General features: G+C 47.0%; 1 protein-coding gene across 1 annotated transcript in view; it reads right to left on the bottom strand.

Annotated features, from left to right (window-relative positions):
* LOC120506242 (synaptotagmin-like protein 2) overlaps window positions 1-22,458 on the bottom strand; it is a 34,888-nt gene that overhangs the window by 2,183 nt on the left and 10,247 nt on the right. The window contains exons 2-17 of the mRNA XM_039717595.1: window positions 20,335-20,889; window positions 18,008-18,151; window positions 15,619-15,626; window positions 13,203-13,296; window positions 12,042-12,132; window positions 11,776-11,869; window positions 10,102-11,175; window positions 8,527-8,625; window positions 6,648-6,739; window positions 6,129-6,230; window positions 3,874-4,043; window positions 3,618-3,720; window positions 2,813-2,974; window positions 2,017-2,095; window positions 1,371-1,470; window positions 924-1,129 (exon numbers count right to left, since the gene is read on the bottom strand). Of these exons, the coding sequence (XP_039573529.1) occupies window positions 924-1,129; window positions 1,371-1,470; window positions 2,017-2,095; window positions 2,813-2,974; window positions 3,618-3,720; window positions 3,874-4,043; window positions 6,129-6,230; window positions 6,648-6,739; window positions 8,527-8,625; window positions 10,102-11,175; window positions 11,776-11,869; window positions 12,042-12,132; window positions 13,203-13,296; window positions 15,619-15,626; window positions 18,008-18,151; window positions 20,335-20,435 (2,719 nt within the window). The 5' untranslated portion in view covers window positions 20,436-20,889. The remainder of the gene's footprint in view (window positions 1-923; window positions 1,130-1,370; window positions 1,471-2,016; window positions 2,096-2,812; window positions 2,975-3,617; window positions 3,721-3,873; window positions 4,044-6,128; window positions 6,231-6,647; window positions 6,740-8,526; window positions 8,626-10,101; window positions 11,176-11,775; window positions 11,870-12,041; window positions 12,133-13,202; window positions 13,297-15,618; window positions 15,627-18,007; window positions 18,152-20,334; window positions 20,890-22,458) is intronic.

Genomic DNA, 22,458 nt, shown 5'->3' with positions numbered 1-22,458 from the left:
AACCCACCTGATGACATTAGAGGTGGAAAACAGAGAACATAAGGCAAATCCAACAGCCCCAGTGTGTGCAGCTGCCAGGCAGAGCTTCCAGCTGCCATGAGCCTTGTCCCCCAGGGAACACTTATCCTGGATTGCAACACTGTGAGCTCCCTCAGAGAGCACCTCAAGGATGGACAGTCACCAGGTGGTGCTGTCCCGTGTGACATTCCAGGGATGGCCCTGAGCACTGTTCCCTGGGAGGAGCACCAATGAAATGTTGGTTTGTCATCCAGCCCGTTTTCCTGTAACAGCAGGAAAACTCTCTTGAGTTTTGCCAGACCTCAGATCTGATGTTGGCAGAAATGTGGGAACAGAGAGTTGTTTCCATGGCACCAGGGCCCCCTCCATCCAAGACACAGTGCAGGTCCCAGCTACTGAGACACCTCGTCCCTGGTGTCACTGTGATATTTTATGAAAATCCTTTTGCCAGGATTTTTCTCCTGAGAAGCTGAGAAGCCTCAGAAAAGAAATGTAAACAATCACCTGTCTGATTGCTTTGGAATGTGGTCTGGAGATGGTTTACCAACAGGTGCATTTTTGGTCTTATGTGAATTGTTTTTACTTAATGACCAATTACAGCCAGCTGTGTTGGACTCTCTGTCACAGGTTTTTATTATTCATTCCTTTCCTAGCCTTCTGATGAAATCTTGTCTTCTATTCTTTTAGTATAGCTTTAGTATAGCATTTGTGATATAATATAATATCATAATATAATAAATCAGCCTTCTAAGAAATATGAAGTCAGATTCATCTCTTCCTCTGTCCTGGGACCTGCGAACACATCGACACCCTGATTTCTTTCCAACAGGAAAATACTTCCCACTTTACCTTGTAGCTCAGCACTACAGTAACAGTTCTGAGTTAATAAAAAGGAAAATACTCACCTGTCCCAAGGCCCAGCCTGATTCCTCCAAGGAAATGGTTGGTAAGCTTTTCATGATCCCACACAGTGAGTTCAACACAGGCATCCTTCAGATCCTCCGTATGGAAGCCATCATACACAATGGTGTGATTGAAAACAGGGTTTGTGTCTCTCTTTATGACTCGGGTCTTTTGGTAGCTCTTCTTACTGGTGTCTGGAAGCACATAGCTTTGGGAGGAGACAACACACAGCGTGAAGCACTGAACAATGACCAAGAGCTTTATCACAGCAAGGATTTCCCTACTTTCCCTACCAGTGAATAACAAGGGCAATTCTTCCTTACACTTCTCCCAGTGGAACACAAAGGCTTTCCAGCGTGGAGGCACAGCTTGGTGAGCCTGAGAGCAGAGCAGGCAGCAGAGCCTTTGAGGGGCCCAGGGCAGGAGCAGCACCGTGCCCAGGCACTCACCACTTCACAAAGGAGTCAACTCCGGACGGACGCAACTGCAGCAGGTCCTTGACGTCCTTGACCCAAATGTGAACTTCGCCAGAGGGAGGATTCCTGGGCCCTGCCGTTCAGGAGAGGAGAAAAGCTGTCATGCCAGCCAGAGCCACAGCTCCCAGAATGACAGGGCTCCTCTCCAGGGACCCGTGGGAGCCACACGGCTCCTGTGTGCTCACTGCCCCTCCCTGGGATCTCAGCACTGCAGCCAGCTCTGTCACTGCTGCAGCTGCAGAGGCTCCTGGCACAACCTGCCAGTGCTGTGCCACACAGGAAAGGAGATGGAACTGCTGAGCCAAAGCAACCTTGTGCCTGCCCCACAGCAACGTGGGTTCTGTGCTGCTCCTACCTCATCACAGCACCCTGCAGTGCCCACATGCTCATAAGTTGGAGGTTGTTGAGCCCTTCCTCTCTCCCCAGTACTTTCCCAGTAAATCCAGATGTGGAAATCAGATGTAGGCTCTGGGCAGTGCTGTCAAACACTGCCTTTGTGCTGATCTCTAAGATCTTTCTCTAATGAGATTGCTCTTTAAGCAGCCCCTAAGCAGGTGAGGCATTGCAAGCTGTGTGTTTGCACTTGGGCAGGAGCCCTTAATGCACGAACCACACTTACCTAGGCTTCCAGGGGGGACATACTTAATGGACAAACTCATCACTCCTCGGTGATCCACACCATTAACAGCAGAAAGGCTCTGAAATGGAAAGAGTTATGACTGGCTAAATGGAGGATTGTGGAAACACAGCAAGGCAAACAGCTTTTGACTTCAGTGGAGGAGCACAAATGGACAAACTCTGATTTTCCATGGTGGAGCAGCCCACTCTTAGGGCAGGTCATTTCTCTGTGGTTTTGTTCTCAAACTCAGTCTCTCAGAAGCAAAAGCCTGAGGATTCAGAGTACAAGGCTGCCCTTCCAGACATGTCCAGCTGGATATAATTAAGCATCTTTGTTCTGAAAGATAAATGTCCTCTATTTGCTTAAAAGGGACCTCATATCAGACCTGTGAATCCAGAAGCATGCAGGAAGCTCTACAGGCTTTACAAACATGAATATTTACCTCTCAAAGCACATCAGCTGCTTCACCTAGTACTCTGCTGTTTTTAAGACTTTAAGAGTCTGCTGTTTTTGAAGGCTTCATGTGAGTGGAGAGAATGGCAAAGTCATGTCAAAGTTGCAGTGATTAGTGTCAGGTTGCATTTATGGAAGTGTCCCTGCAGACCAGTCACCAAAACAGACTTGAGAAGGCCATTGTTCTGAGCACTGAACTGCACTAAGGTGTCCAGGGGTTGCTCCCTACTGCAGTTCATCTTGTTCTGCTCCACCCAAAGACCCAGAGGAGTCAGGAAGGACTACTGCCAGCCTCAAGGCTTCAGGCTGGGCCAGAAAGCAGGGCTGCAGCTGAGACACTTACCCGGGGCTTCAGCGGGTACCAGTTGAGTTTCCTGTTGCTCCAGTCCCAGCTGGCCAAGTCTATTTCAATCTCTCCCAAAAAACTGTTACGTCCCAATGGATCATTGTGCCAAACAGAGAGATTTAATTTTTGGATCAGCAACACCATTTTCTCTATTTTATACTAGAGGAAGAAAAAGAAATCAGGTTGCTCAAATTTTTCTTCTGTTTCTTTCACAAACAGAAATAAACTACTCAAAAGCTTGAATAAGCTCAGAGACACTCAAACCCACCCCACACATGCACTACCAATGGAATGGCTTCAGTCTGAACATCTCTTTTTTTGTCCTGTAGCAGTACTACTATTCTGACAAAGCTTTTCTGCTGAGCACAGGGAAACCTGGCATTCCATTCATCACAGGGCAAAACCAATATTCTTTCAAGAATTATTAACACAGGCCTGGCCATTGTTAAATAATCCTCTATGCTTTGATGAGTATGATCACATAATGCAGACCTTTCTTACCAGTGCTCTGCCTTGTGACTGCATGCCAGGGAAGGGGGAGGACAAACACCCCTAGCTCTGACTGCAGGACCCTATTGCATCCAAAAATCTGTGTGGTTTTGGCAGAGAAATCTTGGGTGCCACACAGATGGGTGCAGAGGAACCTTTTAACATCCCAGGCCTCTCAAACCCCAGGGAAGAGCAGTGCAGTGCTGGCAGGAGGCAGGCAAACAATCTGGCCAAGAAGGCAGGAACTTTCCAGACCTGCCTGACAGAGGTGCCTACTGCCACAGAGGTTTTCAGAGTGTGTGCTTGCTCTTACCCGTAACACCTCATTGTAAATGGGGTTCACTGTCCTCTTCTTCACTGACGTTTTCCTCTTACCCATCCTAGCTTTGTCTGGGAGCAGGTAAGTTTTAACATACCTAGAAAACAAACTCCAGTTGGATATTGCCCCACATTGCCAAGCTCTCCAGGAAGCTGGCAGGAAGGAACCATTATATTTAAAGAAAATTAAAGTCCTCCAGAAGACAGAACTCAGGAATGTAGAAGGCACAAGGCACTAAAACCTCACTCACGGGTCAGATCTGCCTTTCTTCTCATCCACGACAGCCAAGTCCTTGCACTGGGACACGTGGACCTGGAACTCCCGGTTCTTCTCGTCATAGTCTAGAGCAAATTCCACGGTTCCTTGGGCATCCACACTCCCAAAATCGCCACTGTAGACACTGAGCACACTGCCACTCACCTGCCAGGGGGAAGAGCAAGGTCAGTGCCACTGAAACAGGCACAGTCTGACTCATTCTGGACAAAGATGAGAGTCTGAGAAATGCATTCCCAGAGAAAAACTCTGGGTTCCTGCCCTTGTGCAGTGTGGTGCTCTTGACACAGAGAGAGTTCACAGCTGTGGCTGCTCTCAAGCAAGCCAGGGCTGGGGAATCCCTACAAGGGTCTCACAAGGATGTGCTATCCTAGACCAGAACTTAGAAGCAATGAATGCTCAAGAAATACAGAAGTTTTTTCACTCCTAAATCCCAAAACTTTGGGAAATGGATTCAGATGTTCCTGGGGGGACCACACATGTCTCTCCCCAATGCTTACAGAACAAATAACTGATATCCTGACCCAATCTCATCTCTAAGAAAGAAAGATATTGAGAGAACTTGAACTATATTATAAGAACTTGTTATTTCAGGTAGATATAGTCACACAGTTGTCAATCCCTTTACAAAACAGGCTGATTAGAACCCTATCGGACTAGAAATGTAGGAAGAACTATTCCTATCTTGTTGCTTACTCACAATGTGCATGGAGCAGCACAAAACAGATACAACCCTGTTCTAAAGAGCCACTGCCCACCAGAGACAGCCTGTGCTTGCCCCAAAGGCACAGGAACATGAGGTTTCTCCAGACACAAATCTGGAGAAAAAGCAAATAACTCTTGGGAGCTAGGCACCCAAGAGTTATTTGCTTTCCCAGAAAAAACCTGCAATTTCCCCAGACAACTTGGGCTTCTTTTTCAGGTCTTTGTCTTTCACTGATAGAAAGTCACAAAGCACAAGCAAAGCTCAGCTACAGAAAGCTGAGATAATTTTCTCTTGCACCAATCACTCATGATTCCTGACAGGATATCATAAAAGCTAATGCTGTTTACAAAGCAAATCATTAACCCTCTTGGCACTTCTCTGTGGTACAGTCATGAACATTTATCAAAAAACCTTCCTAGTAATTAACCCAATTCTTCTCTGTCTTTCCTGACTTACTTTGCTTCTGAATTTTATTATAACCTGCAAAAACCTGCTAAACATCTCCAGTCAGTCCTTGGAGCTGCATTTACCATCCCATCAGGATACTCACTCCAGCAGAGAATCCTGAATGAGATTTTCAAGAACACTTGCATGACCTGGACTCATTTGCAGGTCCCAGATGCTCCAAATTAGGAGAAGAACTCATGTGCCTCAAAGTATTTAATATATTTATCTACATTCATGACCTCTCCCTACCAGTTTTGCTTCACATATGTTCTGTAAATCTTAAATATACTCCTTGGAGAAATCTATAACAGTAACACACCAAATCCAAGCACTTTTGAGCAGCTCCCTCCCCAAATACTGTCTCTAAGGAGTCTTTTAAAAACACTCAACTAAACATATTCAGCTTTTTTCAGCTTTCCTTAGAAGCTTTGCTGAAGCTGAAGCTCCAAAACATGCTTTTGCTGTCCGAGTTCCCTCTTACCTGCTGATAAAGGATGAGCTTGCAGAGGGTACCCATCTGCAATCCTGAACCACAAACATGTCCCTTAACAGCTGTGTGCCTCATTTTCCCACCTAGAAACCCTTTCCCCACCTTCTGCAGCACCAGGACTCAGAGCATCCACACCTGGCAGCGGGGGCTGTCACTTGCGGGGAATTTGGCCAGCCATGACTCAGTGGGTCTCTATTTTGAGGTGGCATCTGAGCAAGTAATTCATCACCCCTGTTCCTTTAAAAATGTGAAACCAACAGGCTGCTCTGGAGGCCACCCCAGCAGCAGCAGCCCAAATGCAGCGTCACTGCAGCGGGCTGAGCAGCCCTGGCCAGGAGCTGGAACCCACCGAGGAGACAGAGGCCATGGCAGAACCTACTGAGGAGACAGAGGCCATGCCACAACCTACCGAGGAGACAGAGGCCATGCCACAACCCACTGAGGAGACAGAGGCCACATCAGAACCTACTCAGGAGACAGAGGCCATGGCAGAACCTACTGAGCTGACACAGGCCATGCCAGAGCCTACCGAGGAGACACAGGCCACGTCAGAACCTACCGAGGACACAGAGGCCATGTCAGAACCTACCGAGGAGACGGAGGCCATGTCGGACGAGTGGCTGCCAGTGCTGGGGGTCTTCTTGTGCCTGCTCAGCTGGACGCTGATTTCCGAGGCCGTGTCTGATTCCGTCTGCTCAGAAAAGGAGAAGCAGCTTTAAGCTGTGCTGAAGGAGCACTTTGCAGCACGGAGAGAAAAAGGGATTGCTCAGCAGAGTGCCATTAGCAGAGATGAGGTTAGGAGAGCGCAGGGAGCCTCCCCAGGGCATCCCTGAACGTCATCGTTCACTGCCTCCAAACACAGCTGCGTGCCCCAGGAAAGGGCAACAACAGCGTGCCTTGACACACAGGGCAACATCCTCCAGGATGGAACTGCTGCCCTGGGCTGCTGGGGTGCTTTTCTTAAGGCATTTCTCATTTATTCATGACATAACCAAGGCATGCTCTAAAGCAAGTACTGTTGGTCTCCAGGAGAAACATTCTCATGACACCCACTGCCATTCAGGGGATGCTGTGAATATTATTTCAGACATTTCTGGCATCAACCCACCTCAGACAACAGGAGAGGAGAGGATCTGCTCAGTTCTTTGACTCTTTCAGGTTCAAGAAATTGATGTGGTATCAAATGAGGTTTATTGTATGCTGCAGGTACAAAAAAAAAGGCATCAAGATAGCTTGTCAGAATCAGGAAATTATAAGTCACACTTTTATTAAAGGGCACAAGGAAGGAGGAAAGGCACTGGAGTACTACCTACTTGCTCTGTCTGTGTCACCTGTCATTGAAGCTGATCCTCCCCAAGACAAAAACTGCTAATTAACATCCCGGAGATATTTTCAGTGCTTTTTCATTCACTGCGTGGGAGTGTGGAACTCCCTCTAGTGGCTCATCTAATTCCCTCATCGGCACAAGGACGATGATGTTGCCTGATTTGTGTAGACTGAATTTACACTAGATCCACCCAAATCTGCCTCCTTGTCAAAGAAACCAATCATGTTCACATTTTTATCTCATAGCACAGTGCCCTGTAGAAAAGAGCACTAAAATATTTATACCCATAACTTCACCATTGCATACACTCTCAAATACTCTGCTAGACACAGAGGTGGACAACAGCCAGATTATCTAAAAGAAGAAAGTTAGAAAGTTTCCTATCAATAGAAAGATGGTTACTGTACTGCTTTAATGTCTAACTAAAACTTAGTTTTTGTATCTTTTTTCTCCATCCCAGAAGAATTTGTTTTGGAAAGATAAATGTACATGAAGATACATTTCACATACACACTTGTTTGGCATTTTAGGCATGATGATACATTCTTTGGTGCTCAAAATGCCCAAGAGATTCTTGATTTACCATTCATTTGAGATTTACTGTTTTTATTTCCAACCTTGTATAACTAATAGTGTCCACAGATTATTTGCTATACTTCCAACACGAAACTGTAACTGTTACAGGAGGGTTTCCAAGGATGAGGGTCGAGGGTCTAGATAAGGGGAAGCTGAAATCTTGGTTGTCTTGGTGGAGACCACGTCCCTGAACAGCGACGTGGGGCCTGGAGCTCTGAGCCCAGTGCCCAGTGACATGCCAGGCACCCCATGATGGGGCAGTGCCTGGCACGAGGTGCCCCAGGGTGGGCACAGCCCCAGGGCTGTGCAGTGGGACCTGCCAGCAAGCTGCCTCCCTCCCATGCCCAGCCTTGACTTCACCTGGCTCAATCAAAGCCTCTGAGTGGCTTTACCTTTGCCTTTCCTCGGCCTTTGCCTTCCCATGCTCCTCATTTCAGTCCTGGCAGCCTTGGCCTCACCACTTCCCTCTGAGGCAAGCTCTTAGCTGTCTTTTTGGGCTTGCCAGCTTTCACCCTTTGGGATTGTCACTGGCTTTCTCGGGCACAGAGGCTGCTGCTGCCTTCCCTCAGGTGCTCTCCATGGCTGCAGCTTTCTTGGGCTCCTTCAGGCTGCTGCTTCCTTGGTTGCCTTCTCCTCAGCTTCTCTGGGTTTCTCAGGAAGAGAATTTCACCATAAAACATGTCCCAGCTGGGGACACCAGTGCAGCCACGGGCTCTGCTCTGGGTGAGGGAGAGGCCTCATGAGCAGGAGTCACAGCTGGCCCCAGGTCTGGCACCTCGGATCAATCCCCAGGCTGCCAGCAGATCCCACAGCCCTCGTGCAGGAACAGGAGAGATGAGCACAAGCTTCTTGCCAACCCTTTGAAGCCCTTGTGTTTTTGCTGAAGTAACAAACCATCAATCTAGCTCTAATTTCCTGGCTCTGAATTTAATTTTAGGCAGTATAAACTCTCTAATTTGATGATGAAACAATATGTCATTTTCCTAGCCTGGTACATGCACAGAAGCATGGTGATGAAAAACTGGCATAATATATTACCTTCAGCAAATGTAAACCAAAAAGAAGAAAGGAAGATGTTACTCACTCTCTGTGGTTGTGTAAATGTTCACCATGCTCTTTGCAAGATTAATGCTATTTGCTCGGGCCAGTGCCTGAGCAGCAGGAGAATGATCCCCATCTTCCTCTGGAATACACAAAAAGCCAAATCAACACGGTGAATAAATAAACACCAATGGGCAGGGCATCAACAGCCTGTGTGTGTGTGTGTGTGTGCCTCCCCTGGTCCCTCTGCCCAGAGCACACTGCAGTCACACTGCACAGGGCTGCTTCCCAATCATCCAGGTGCTCTGATGTCCCCCCTGAGAAAACCTCTTCACACTGTGTCAGGAAATGTAAATACTGGGTTAACCCAGTCCCCAAGACAGACCAACTCTTGTGAAGAGCTTTCAGAGAAACAGAGCCATCTGCTAATATCATCCTGAAACAAATGAGTTAATAAAGGAAAAAGCCCTGAGAAATACTAGAATGATCTAGTGTATAAACGTGTTGGACTTAATGATCATAGATGTCTTTCACAACCCAAAATATTCCATAAAGAAAATATTTACAATGATCTGAAGTGCAACTCAGGATTTTCACAGGAATGTTATATGAGGCAGGAAATAAGCCAAGAAATTGCACAATTAAAAAATAAAAATCAGATGAGTCTGTGGAAAGTCCTCTCAAACAGGTCTTATCCAGGTACATGACGACAGAAAGTTTGGAAAAAGAAGGGAAGATGCTCTCTCTTTGTAGGTCTTTGCTTGGAAGAGAGCAGAGCTGTGGGTGATCAGAGCCCAAATGTAAAGTGAGTTGCAAATAACAATAATGTTTTCTCACAGTAATAGTCACTACAAGAGCCCATCAATTCCAGAGGAAGAGGAAGAGAGCAGAGCTGTGGGTGATCAGAGCCCAAATGTAAAGTGAATTGCAAATAACAATGTTTTCTCATAGCAATAGTCACAAGAGCCCATCAAACCCAGAGGAAGAAGCTGCTAAAATGGTGATGCTATTGATACCATCATGGTTGAGAACATGGTATCAGAACCCAGGAAGAACAGACTCCTTGTTCAGTCTACTTTGCTTAAAGTTTAATATCAAAGTTCACTTGTGCATTCCAAAAAAATCCACAAAATGTAATTTAGGCACTGACAAGCCAGTGGCTATATCAAGGTACTCTAAGAGCCAGTGTATTTATTGAACACTTTGCTTCACATTTTATTTCTTCTCTTTGTGTTAGACTTATCTCTACTACCACAAAGAATTCTTCCAGTCCCACATTTGAAGAAAATACAATCTTTCCAGTGAGTGAAATAAAGTGAGTTCCTGTGGTGTGCTGGAGGCAGTGGAGGGCTGTCCCAAGGTGAGGTGCTTGCAGGAAAGGCACAGGGGCTGGGAGTGGGGAGGAAAGCAAGGGAACATGGCACTAGGCTACACAAGATTTGTTTCCAGAGCTGTTTGCAGAAGACATTCTACACAAGCTAACTCTGCACAAATTGCAATATAGGATAAATGGGCAGATGAAGAAAATGTGCACAATGCAGAAGGGTTAGGGAAGAAAACCAGCTTAGAGATGGCTCTCTATTTGGATCTCACAGGGGGCAGTCACAGCCCTCAGTACCTGAGTAAACAGCTGAGTCTGTTCCCTGAACAGCTTCTCTCTCTCCAGATGGTTCACCGGGTGTTGGCTGGTCTGAAGACTTGCACATTTTTTCCTCCGCTAGCTCTCCATTTATTTCTATGTTGTCTTGAGTGCCCAAATCAGATCTTTCCTGTTTCTCACCATCACTTTCACCATCAGAGGGCACAGGCTCGATCAGTATCTGCACCCTGCTGGCTGGGGACCTTGCCGTGGGCTTGTGCTCTTCTGCCACGAGCAGCTCCTCCACGGGTGTCCCTGTGCTGCCACACACCTCCTTGGTGGGCGACTCCAGCTGGATGGAGGGCGCTCGCACAGGCAGTCTGGATTTCTTGGAGCAGTGCTGCACCACCTTCTCTTCCTCTGGCACCAGCACCTCCCCATTGCTTTCACTCAGCAAGTCATTTCTTGTAACCAGGTCCCCTTTGCTCTTGGCACACATGGATCTGGGAGTGACAGAAGCTGAGCCCTTCCTCGCAGGAGTGGCGTAGCTTGGCTCTTCCTCGCTGGAAGACAGCGTTATCGTCCTTTTGTGGGGGGTCCTCGTTTTGGTGAAGGCACCAGGTTTCCCTTCAGCACCCTGGCCTTGTCCAGCCTGCAGGGAGAGCGAGCGGCACAGCCTGAGCTGCCCAGCGTCTGCCACCACGTCTGCTCCCTTCTCCCAAAACTTCCTCAGGTTCCTGAAGTGCTCGCGGTCCAGGCCGATCTCCTCCTCCTTGTTACTCATGGATGAGATGGTGTAGTTCGCTGCCTGCCTGCCAGCCCGGCTGCTGTCCCGTGCTGTGGGCAGTGCTCTGGGGCCTGCCACTGACTCCTCCTTTGCCAGGCTGTTTTCTGCTGGCCCCACGTGATTCACAGCCTGCTCACATCTGGGGAAGGTTCTGCTCGGTTTCTTCTTAACTGGGATTTTGCTGGGAGGATAAGTTTCTTCAGGTGGAGTTTTTGGCCCCTCTGTGGTGCCATTGGCCCCACCAGCAGCTTCTCCTCCAGCTGCAGTGCTGGGCTGAGGCACAGCATCCTCTGAAGGCTTGGTGGGCAGTGGAGATACTCCATGACCTACAACAACAACAAAGGCTCAGAGCCTGTCCCACTGCATCACATCCAATCTCTCCAGAAGGTCTGGGCTGCAATTTCTCAATGAGAAGACAGGGGGAATTTTCAGAAATCATCAATATACATTCCTAACGCTTTTCCATATTCAGACTCTAGAAAGCACCCTTCCATCTGAAGAAAGTCCTGAAAACCCCAGTCCTCCCTGCAACAGGGCACATAAAAATCCACTGAGCTCTAAACTGTTGCTGCAAGTTGTGGATTTGTTTGCAGGTTTCCTTTCAATTTGACAGGTTCCTTGCTGGTTATTTGCTATGTTCCAAAACTACACTATACAGTCAAGAGAGGGTAAGTCCTCTTCTGGATTAAACAGCTGAGAGCCAAGCACTCAGTTCAATGTGTACTGGGAGCCTGAGAAGTTTCATCAGATTGCTTTCTGCCTTGGTCCCTGCTGCCCTCCCTGTAATTCACAGTGTTGGCAGCCCATTCTTATATGCCAAGGTACTATTTGTTATTTATTTGTACACACACTGAAAAGCATCTTGTCTCTTGGTGTTTGATGTTGAGTAACAAAAGCACCAATAGCTCACTGAATAAAAAACTTACCTTTCCCAGACAAAGGAAAGCTGTTTGTGGCAGATACAAATGGACTCGTTCCAGTGTCACTCTCTGAGGAAGAGACATCATCTATGCTGGATCTCTGAACAGAAAACAAATCACATCAGTGTATAAAATACTGGCAAGACTGGAAAAAATATATTTTATTTGAGCAGAGACACCAGGGCAGGCAGCCTGTGGAACCCCTGCCAGTAGGGATAGATTGTGTGAAGCTCCAAGAAGTAACAAAAGTGCAGAGGCTGTGCCTGTACTACCTTGTACAACGCAGACAACTGGACAGGAAGTCTTGGCTTTGGTTTTGGCAAAATTCTCTCCTCTGTGGTTTCAAGAGTAGGTGTACTGGATCTGTGGGAGAGGAGAAAAGCCTGAACAAGGAGGTCTGTGGTAATGATGTGCCTGTTTGGGTTCTCAGGCAGTCTTCAACATCACCTCAGTTCCGCTCAGATGCAGAACTTGCTCAATAAAAACAATGTGTGTCATCCACTAGGTTTATTCAGACTTTCCCCTTCTGGGAAGTGCCAGAAGAGCCCAAGGGCCATGCAGAAGGGAGAGACATTTCTATGCTGTGGCCCAGGAAGGAACAGGCCACACCTTGCTTAAGACTGAATGAGAAAAACAAAGCTAGCTTTTCAGGATTTAACCAACCCCCTGCAAAAAAAAAACCACCGGGTGTTGTGCCAGCAAAGCAGGAGTACTTAGAGCCTGTTGCCTCTGGGTCCTTCATTAAACAACACCCACTAATCAGCTGCAAGAGGTTTCCAAGTGTTGTCAAGGCCCATATTTAATATTTAACTGGAGCAACTGCCACCTGTGAAGAATGATTCCTCATTCTGCTGACAAAAAAAAAAAGGCAAATAAGATGGGAACAACAATATGTGAATATGTGAATATTTTAAATGCTTCTCCATAGTCCATGGATATTGAGTGAGGTCACTGACTTGCTCATTGGAGTGCTTTTAATAGATGTTTCTGCTCAGTCAGCACAATGTGAAATCCTACCAAGCCTTGATGGAAAGTGCTGAGCACTGGACACAAAGGTTGGCACCAGCAGGAAATGAGCAGTTTCCTCAAACCATTCATTTTGTTAGTGTTGCTCCATAGCAAAAATTAAACAAATAAAACCATAATTACTTTGAAAAACTAACCAGCACATCCTGACATTAGAGACAGCTTCCATTTTACTGATCCCTTATCAAATCATGCAGGGAAAGAGCTTTGTGGGATAAGCACAGTAGCACTTGATTATTAGGGGTGGATTGATATTCTGACAATTCCTAGAACTACTTTAAAATATCATATAGAACATATTACTTATAGAGTCTTGGAAACTCAGAGACCAGGGTTTAATGGGGAGCATTCAATTTTCATTAGAAGCAAGAGCAGCAGCCTGAGCACTGCACATGCAGCAGTGTTACCTTCCCTCTCCTGCATCAGCAATGTCCTCAGGAAAGGCAGGGCTTGGGGCAGCTTTGCTTTCCACACTTGCCTGGATGTGCTTGTTGGCCTCATCTGAAATGCAACAGAGACAACTGAGAAATGACATTTCATTAAACTTGTCATGTTTGGTGTGTTTTGTTTGGGGTAAGAAAATGCTTTGCCCAATGAAAAAGAGTTCCACCAGCACAATACCTGGGAGTTTAAGAGGAGAGGGTTTCAGGGGTTCTGCCTGCTCTCCCCAAGGATGGGAGGTCCCAGGGCAGCAAAGGCATTTCCAGACCCCACAGGTCCAAGAGGACAAAGCTGCCCAATGCCCAACTCGTGCCAGGAGTTGTCACATCACTGGAAACCTCCACAGGACACTGCCATTGACTGTCAATAAAGTTAATCTGTTCCAGGATTTAAATCCAGCCATTTCCTGTTTTGACTCAAGTCATCCGATCTTGGCAAACAAAGGAGGAGGCCAATACAGTTAATGAGGAGATCCCTGTTGTTGTTACTGGCACAAGGCCCAGCTGGATCTTGTGAGCTCCCAAAGACCCCAAATTAAAAACAATAGAGGATGGTAACTTTTACAGCAAACTACAGAGTATAATGCTGCATTAGATATTTTGTTAGCAAATGGGTTTTCGTGCCACTGCAAAACCAAAAGGATTAAACTCTTAAACAGTGAATAAAAAGTAAGCTTAGTCTGGTCAACAAGATCTGCATGTATTTATTCATGCATCCAAGTCTATTTTAAAGAGAAAATCTACCTGTTACAAGAACTGCCAAACCATTTTAGGATACATTTCATTAAACAATACAATCGAAAAAGAAGGTCAGAGGGTTCAGAAGTAACATTAAACAGTATAGCCTTGCTTGTCGTCTGGTTGGAAAACCTCCTGAGGCCCAAGAGCAGGCCAGCACTCTGGTGAGAAGGCTCAAGACTCAACACTACCTGGTGGTGCCATCCAGCACAGCCAGCCTGCAAGTCTCAGGAATAGCCAAAGATTCACTCCCCCTTGCCTGTGCACTCCTATGGAGAAAAATGCTGCATTCCCAATCCTCCTGCCCTCCCAGCACCTGGCCTGAGGGGCAGGAACAGAGCAGGCACTGCTCAGAGCTCTGTGCACTAGGGCTGCATGTCTGGCACACAGCGGGGCCCCGTGGTTTCCACAGCAGTGGGAATTCAGGGAGCTGCTCCTGCTGGAAAACAAGAGCCTGGTTGTGTAGGAATGAGCCAGTTTTAGAGAGCATGTTTCTGACAGAGGGACTCTTCTGCCCATGCCAGCACTGATGCACACAAGACATCACTGAATGTTGTTTTAGGAGAGAGAACCCAAGGCATGGCTGGTGGCACGTGCTGGCCATGGCACGTGGGCACAGCAGGGCACACTGAGGAGATTTATTGATACAGTGAGCCACATCCTCCTCTTCTGCCTCAGACTGGGGGAGGGAGGTGCCAGCAGGTAGCTGTGCTGGAAGTAAAGGATCCAAACACAGAGCTCCCACACTTTCCCTTTGCCTGTCATGGTTGAAAAGACCTTGACAACCAAAGACTGCATTCATTTCTCATCCCACTTGCCAAGGCTCTGTGTTGTACTTGCTCTTCACTGACACTTCCCCCCCAGACAGAGCTCCTCATTCCTGGCTGGCAGAGGCAGCAGGAAGCCTACACTTCCACCCATCCAAATCCCTGCCCTAGAAATGGCTCAGCCACCGACACAGCTATGCCTGGTTCCTACCACCACAAACAGTTCTGTACATTACAATCCAACAAGACAAGCAATATGCCTTTGCTAACTTTAGGATGGGACAATGTAAGAAGCAAATTCCACCAGAAATCAGGAGTGGCCTGACCAGTTTAACTTGCCTATGCATGCATTTTTATACTTGTATAAAATTGACAGGCACTCCTGCTCTAACACTCTTACTCATTTCCTCCCACTCTAAAACAAAGACTCTTAGTGCTGGGACATTGATAACTACCTGTGCATCAGGGCTCACTTGCCACAGCAGGTGGATAAAATGGTCTCTCTCGTAGGTGATTTTTAGCCCTCAATATTGCACATAAGCACAAGGAGAAGTTATCATCAAATTCATCCATCTGTGCTGCTCTGCAGGCTGTCATTTAAATATAGGGTAGCTATGTGTTTTATAGATTTGTATTACTGCCCATGGCTAATCTTTTCTACTACAATCAATACCAGCTGTGAAAACCCTTAGGGATCCCCACAGCCCTCCTCTCTGAAGGCTAAAACTCTCCTCCAGAAAAAATCACTGGGAATTTTCCTTTGCAAGCACACATTTCTACCCCTCCACTTACCTTGCACAGAGAATGCCAGAAATTATCTCTGTGGGGCTTTTCCATGAAGGAACATTTTTCATTTCACTCCCTAACACAGATTTAACTCCAAAGCCTTAAATCAGGTGTTATGAACATAGATTTGACTAAATGAACACGCACCCCTTCATCACCTTGAAAGCCAGCAGGGGTGAATGACTGATCTTTCCAGGGGAAGGATAAAAGGTGTCAATATGGCAAGAAAAGGCCCTTATCTCATCTAAGGTGAATATATTAGCTGCAGAATCTTGATGCACAACCAGTGATGTAAAATGGCAGTGGAAAAAGTAACAGGAAGGAATAAAGTCACATGTTATTCCTGTGCTTTACCAAAATAAGTCTGAGAATACAAGTAGAGGGAAAAGGGAATTAAAAAAAGTTGGAAAAGGAACAAAGGCTAAATCTAGACATAACTATTACAGTAATTTAATAACATTTGCTTCTTCCTTCTTAAAACAGCATTAGTCAAACAATGCACGTGCAATGACTCTTGCATCACTCTGCTGCTTTAGTAAGGAGATTATTTTATATATGACCTGAGACATCATCTGATATGTGCACATCAGCCCTCAAGGCCAAATCTAAAACCAACAGTACTTCAAATTCTGCTTTCCTGAAGTGGGCAGAGAGCTAAGGGTGCAAGGCAAAGGGCAGACAATCCTATCTACTGCAGGCTGCTGGCTGGGCTGCAGAGCATCTGCCTGAGCTGGGTGCTGGCAGAGGCTGCTAAAGCTCTGCCTCTTCATGCCAAGAGAGTGCAAGCACAAATGCACATCCTCAAAAAGGAGAGCATGCTCTGCAGCAAAGCCAGGCACTTCTGCCAAGATGGAAAAGGTTTTATATGTTTTAGCATTCTGGAGGTATGATAAAATAGTAAATTTAATGACATCATGAATTCATAACACCAAGGATAAAAGCAACTTCATATGAAATATGATGGGCCAGTTCTGCATGAGAGGCTCCAATGAATCTGTGCTAAGTTATGAGAGCTGTCAGGGGTAGGTAAAGAGCAAAAAGAAAATGGGGCTGTCAGTGAAGTCCCTAGTCAGCATTTAGCTTTCAGAATGTGTCTAATAACATGGAGCAAGGAGGAGTGCCCTAAATCCAGGCAATTCTGCTGCAGACACATCTTGGCCAAGGAGTTTCACCAAAGGAGTGACCTATACTGCTGCTCCCCTGTCAGGAGGGGGAAGCTGGGCCCAGGGATGGTGGCTGAACTGAACTGCTGGAGATGACATTTGAGTGCTGCACAGATGCCCCTCTGTCAGGGGCTGCAGCCTTTACTGCCAAAATCAGAGCCCAGCCATGGGGCCCTTGTCAGAGACAGCAGCAGGCTCTGCTTGGAGCTGCCTGTCAGCGCCAAGACTTCCCCAGGGCGGCAGCAGCCAGTAATTAAATAACTCCCCAGCCATGGGGGGATCTGTGACTGCCACCCTGACAAGCCACCAGGAGCCTGTGTGACACTGGCCTGTCCCCATGGTGAGGACAACGTGAATCATCCCGTAATTAAATAACTCCCCAGCCATGGGGGGATCTGTGACTGCCACCCTGACAAGCCACCAGGAGCCTGTGTGACACTGGCTGCTGGCCTGTCCCCATGGTGTGGACAACATGAATCATCCTCAGCTCTGCTTTGCACAGATGTTCAGCACAAGGTCCCAGCTCCAGGCCAGTTACATTTGGACTCTAAGCACAGTCCTGCTTGTTTCACACAGGGCTGATCTCTTGCCCTGAGCTGACAAGTCTGCTGTGATCTGTTTTACACAGCACCATGGAAGTATATCTGCACATCAAACAACACATCTGCTTCCAGTCAGCACACGTGGCACACAGCCTGGGCACACACTGGGCCCTTTCTACTCAGAAAACCACATTTTGCCTTGGAAGTATTTCCATGTAAGAAGCGATGCGTGGACCCTCTCCAGTGGGCAAACATGTGCCAGGAGGAGAGAGGCACCCTGTGCAGAAATGTGACCATCTCCCCACTCCAGAGGCCTGTGAGAGCAGCTCCTGTCAGACCACTTCAGGAACTGGGGCAGGGGGATGTGTTTGACCCACACATGTCAGCTTGATGCCAGAAACTGTCCTACATCATCCCCTTCTCTTTTTACTTCTGTGGTAAGAAATTACACCAATGACCTCCAGCAAACAGAAATTTTGGGAAAAAGAAGGAAAAAAAAAAAAGAAAAAAGAAGCTGAAGTGGGGAAAAGGCATTCACTGCACATGGCTTTTGCCTTGGTTCTCAGCCACACTGTAATTTTTATTTTGAGCCCTGATTTTGATGACAAGGGATGTTTTTCCGGTACTGAAAACATAGATCAGAATCCCCTTATCACAATGCAGGGACTGGTTCTCAACAGACTGCCAGTACAGGGAGACTCCCACTCTGGAGCAATTTTTTTCTGGTCCATCAATTTGTTTTATTGAGATGTGCACTAACTTTCTTACATACTTACTTTCTAGCTTTCCTTCTAATTGATGCCCGAAGTAGATCCGGCCCTGCCAAGTCCTCCTGGAACCGTTTTGCCTTCACTTCTGAAAACCATTCACCTGTCACAAACTTCTTCTTCTTTTCATCTGTGATGGAGCCTTGTATCCTCCTGAAAGGCAGGGCAAGCATTACACACCAAACACATCTTCCCCTGAGCCACCTTTGCAATATGTCCATGGGTTCACCTGTCTGACACTACGAAGGATCCAGAGATTATTCTCTGCCATCCCTGGAGCCAAACCAGCATTAAAACAGCTGCTGATTTACTCTTTATCTGGAATGGTAACAGCACCTTGTAAACACAGGCTTTCACCACTTCCAGATTTCACAAATCCAAATCATTCACTTGGCAAGGAGATTTGTCCACTTGCTTGTCTGCCCTGAGGGTTAAGGAAGGGGTGGAGCTGTTTGTCTGTCTTTCACTTCTCCATTTTATTTGTTTATTAATCTATTTATAGCAAAACCTTTTGGATCAAATTTGCTGCAAACCACAGAAACAAATAATGATATTTAGAGAAGCAACCTGTCCCTGCAGCATTCTCCCTGGATGCTGCTCCTCTCCCTGCTCCCCCTGCCATGCCTGTTGTGGCACTTGCATGGTTAGCTCTCCCTCCTAAGCATGGCTTCTCCTACTGTTCCTCTCTTGGGCACACCCAGGGCTGGTTTTTGGCACCTAAACCTGTCAGTGCTCTGCACTCTAATCCTGAATTATCTGCCTTGCAGCTGGCACAGCTCAGCACAGTTCAGGGCTCCTGTGGAACCTGGGAGGCCAGAGGGAGCTCCCTCCTCAGCAGGAAAAGGGGGCAAACCCCCAGATAACCCTGGAGCCTTGAAGGGTCCCATTTGACTGCCTAAAGGCCAGGAGGGAGCAGGGATAACTGGGCTCAAGCCCCTGCAGGCCATCCTGGGGACTCAACAGAAGTTCCCATCTCAACCAGGGCTGCACTGCCTCCGTGAGGGTCTCAAGGTGCTGGGCCAGAGGAAATAGTTATTTTACTCTTACTGACAGCAGATCAAGGAAACGCCATTGACTTCATTTTGCCCAGCAGGCAGGTTGTGTTGAAACCAAACATGTTTTACTGCAGGAAACCAAACTGACAGCAAGGGGCTCTGGGGCTCTAATTCACTTCACTCCCAAATCAAAGCCTTCTGTGCAACAGCTTTCAAAGAGAAGTGAAACAAAGCCAAAATAATCCAAACACTCTTTTTACCAAACATCCATTTCAGAGGGAAAATTTACTCCATTTCAGAAACAAACAAACAAAACCAAAATAAATAAAAGCAAGCCTTTTTGAAATTGTTTCAACTCAGAGGAGAGGTAAGAAGAGCATGCAGACACACACACCGCAATTCCAGGCTTTGGCTTCCAGTTGTTTCCCCAGCTCCCACCTCCAAGCAGAGGCCAGGGCACACAGGCTCCCAGGAGCCTGCAGCAAAGCTTCTGCTCCCTCTTCAAGACTTGAGCATCCTTTCTGTATGGGGCTTACTCTTTTTCTGGCTCAACAGCAATCAAAGACTCATATCCTTAGCTGGGGTAAATGGCACGGTGCCACCCACACCCACTGAGTTACTAATTTCTTGCCATGGAGAATTCGGTGCCAGCTCCCTGAGCCTGGTGCACACTGTCAGCCCAGATGGTCTAATGCCTGGCATTTAAAAGCAACAGCAGCAACAAGCAATCCTGATCAACCAGACCTGAGCTCCAGGATGGCCAGTGGCAGAGGAGCTGCACTGAGCCAGAACCCCTGGCTCTGGAGCAGCTCCCTGCAAACCTCTGGCAGATCATGCAGCCTCTAATCACCCCTCTCTGTATGACAGATGGTGCAGACACACATCTCAAAAAGCAATGGGGCAACATAAAACAGAGAAGGGGATGTAAAATCTCATTTTGTAAAATTTCATTTTAAAACACACCATAGTGTAGCCTTTCTGTGCTACCAGGTGAGTAAAACAAGGTAGAAGCTACTCCCCTGTTCAGACCTCTGCCACCAAGAAATCAGCATCTTCCTCTACCAAACAGGAAAGGGGTGACTGCCCTTGGCATCTCTGAGGGCTGATGATTAACTCAAAAGGAGAGTCCTCTCCTGCAAGGAGAGGACAGCAGCAACAGAAGGATGGCTGAGAAAGACAAGGTACAATGAAAAGATCTATCAGGGTCTGAACAAAAGGGACGGCGCTGCTGTAACCTGCACCTCTCCTTGTTCACACACACACACACGTGCTCCTTTCTCAAAGAAATGAAAAAGTCTTCCCCAAGGGAAGCTCACACCCTGCTCTCACACACTCGCTCACCTGATGCGATCCCCATCCCTCTTCTTCAGCTCTGCATCTCTCTGCAGAACCTTCATCAGCTTTTCATACTCCTCTTCGGTCAGGAAGCTCAAGTCCAACATCTTCCCCGCTGTCTTCTTCAGCTCCTCAGAGGGCTCAAGCAGGGACAGAGCAGGCAGCAATCCAGCCCAGGCTGGCACAGGGCCATGGGCAGCCCCTCAGAGCCGCCCTGGTGCTGAGCAAGGCACGCTGCAGAGAAAGGAGTCACCACAGCATGGCTTGGGTGGAACTCGCCCTAGCACCTGGACTTGCACTTCCAGGCTCTTGGCCGGCACAGCTCTCTGCACTGCATGCCTTCCCCTGCCAGGAAAACTCTCAGCACAATTGGGCTCCTTTGCTTTTCCTCGAGCAGGGTTGCAGCGATCCGGACACCAGCGTCAGTCCCAGAGGGAAGCAGGGGAGCAGCGAGCTCCTGCCTCAGCAGGCACCAAAGCTCTTCTCACCAGCAGCAACCCCAGCACCTCCGGCATGCGCTCTCCTCGACAGGGAAATCTGCTCTGTGCAGTTCAAGCATCCCTGCAAAGAAATAGCACCGAGATGCCTTTGAGATAAGCATGACATATGGTAAGCGAATGTGTGCATTGGGGGTTTTTATTTGTTCTCCAGCACAAGTTCCAAAACAAGCTGCCCTACTTTCCTCCCCGTCCTAGAGCTCCTCACATGGTATTAACCTAACCAAGACGATGTTTTATTTTAGCCCTTTCCTACTAACAAATAAACAGTTGACTCAGCGTGCCACAAACAAAATATGTATATAAATTACCAAGTTGCTTGCTTGCTTTTTACCTCCATTCTTCTTAACCTCACTTCTTTATGCCTTCAATGAGACCAAGGATAAGCAGCCAACCTTTGTAAAACAATTGGAAGATGACAGAACAGCAACCTGCAAGTATTTCTGCTGCATGTTATGCTATGAAATACCAGGGGTTGCTCGTTTTCTAATATGTGTGCCCTTTGCTTTATGTTGCACTGGTATTTGCTATTCAAACACTAGTGGTGCAGATCACTTTGTGTTTCAAAAGACAGCAAAAATGGCCAGAGGCTGCAGGGCGTGGAGGAAAGGTAAAACAAGCACTGCCTTGCCACTTTATTCCTTCTCCTCTCTCCTGGCCGACTTGAGGACAGTAAGGGCCACCTTTGAGGGAGGAAAAGTTCTGCTCCTGTCCATGTAGGCAGTTTCTACCTCACTCAATTTTTCTACTGTTTGCAAGCCTTTCAAGTGTTTGTGGGTTTCATGATACTTTGCTATTCCTTCCAAAGCCAGAGCCTTGGGAGTCAGATCATTAAAAATCAATAAATCCCATCTTTCATAGCAAACATGATCTGAAGGTCATCAGGCCCATTCCCTAACCTCAAAGCTTGTATCACCCTTAGTCTCTAATCTGTTCCTTCAAGGATACCAACCTCAGCCCTTTCAGGCCACCTATTTCAGTGCTTTGCTGTCAGCAAGAAACTTCTTCCTATTGCCTACCCCAGATCTCCCTGACAGGTGTCAGCCCATCCTAGGTGACACAGGAATTATTCCTCTGCAGCCATCCTCACTGGGACTGACGCCTCAGGCTCCATGTTAACCAACCACAGCTCCTTCAGATCCCTCAAAGCTGCGTCTTCATCATGTTTGTCACTTCTTTGGACTGTCTGCATGGTGCATCTCTTTCATCAAGGGACCCATCCAAAGCTGAGCACCAGTGCTTCAGCTGAACTTTGCTCATCATTTGACATCATTTCACGGGCTTACCTTATTTTACAGTTGATAAACTCACAAATGTTTGTCCTTTTTGTAATGGTGTAACAACGTGTTAAAAGAAAGAACAGGCATCTGACCATAATGTTTACAAATAAATACCACAGAACACTGCAGGAAAAACCTAATAAAATGAATGGCATTGTCATAAAAAACTTTTTTTTTTTTGTAAAAAAATTGCTGGAGGAAAGGAAACAACATCTCCTATTTCTTTAAGGCAAGAATGGCTGTGCTTGTCACACTACAATATAGCCTTTATAATGTGAGAAACTATCCATACCACTCTAAATAGTTTAAACAGAAACAATAATAAAAAATCCCTGGTGAATCTCTACTGTTTA

Source organism: Passer montanus, unplaced genomic scaffold (genome assembly GCF_014805655.1).
Source record: "Passer montanus isolate IOZ18808 unplaced genomic scaffold, ASM1480565v1 scaffold38, whole genome shotgun sequence".
In the NCBI taxonomy this organism is placed as follows: Eukaryota; Metazoa; Chordata; class Aves; order Passeriformes; family Passeridae; genus Passer; species Passer montanus.
This window is presented reverse-complemented; position numbering and strand designations above follow the sequence as displayed.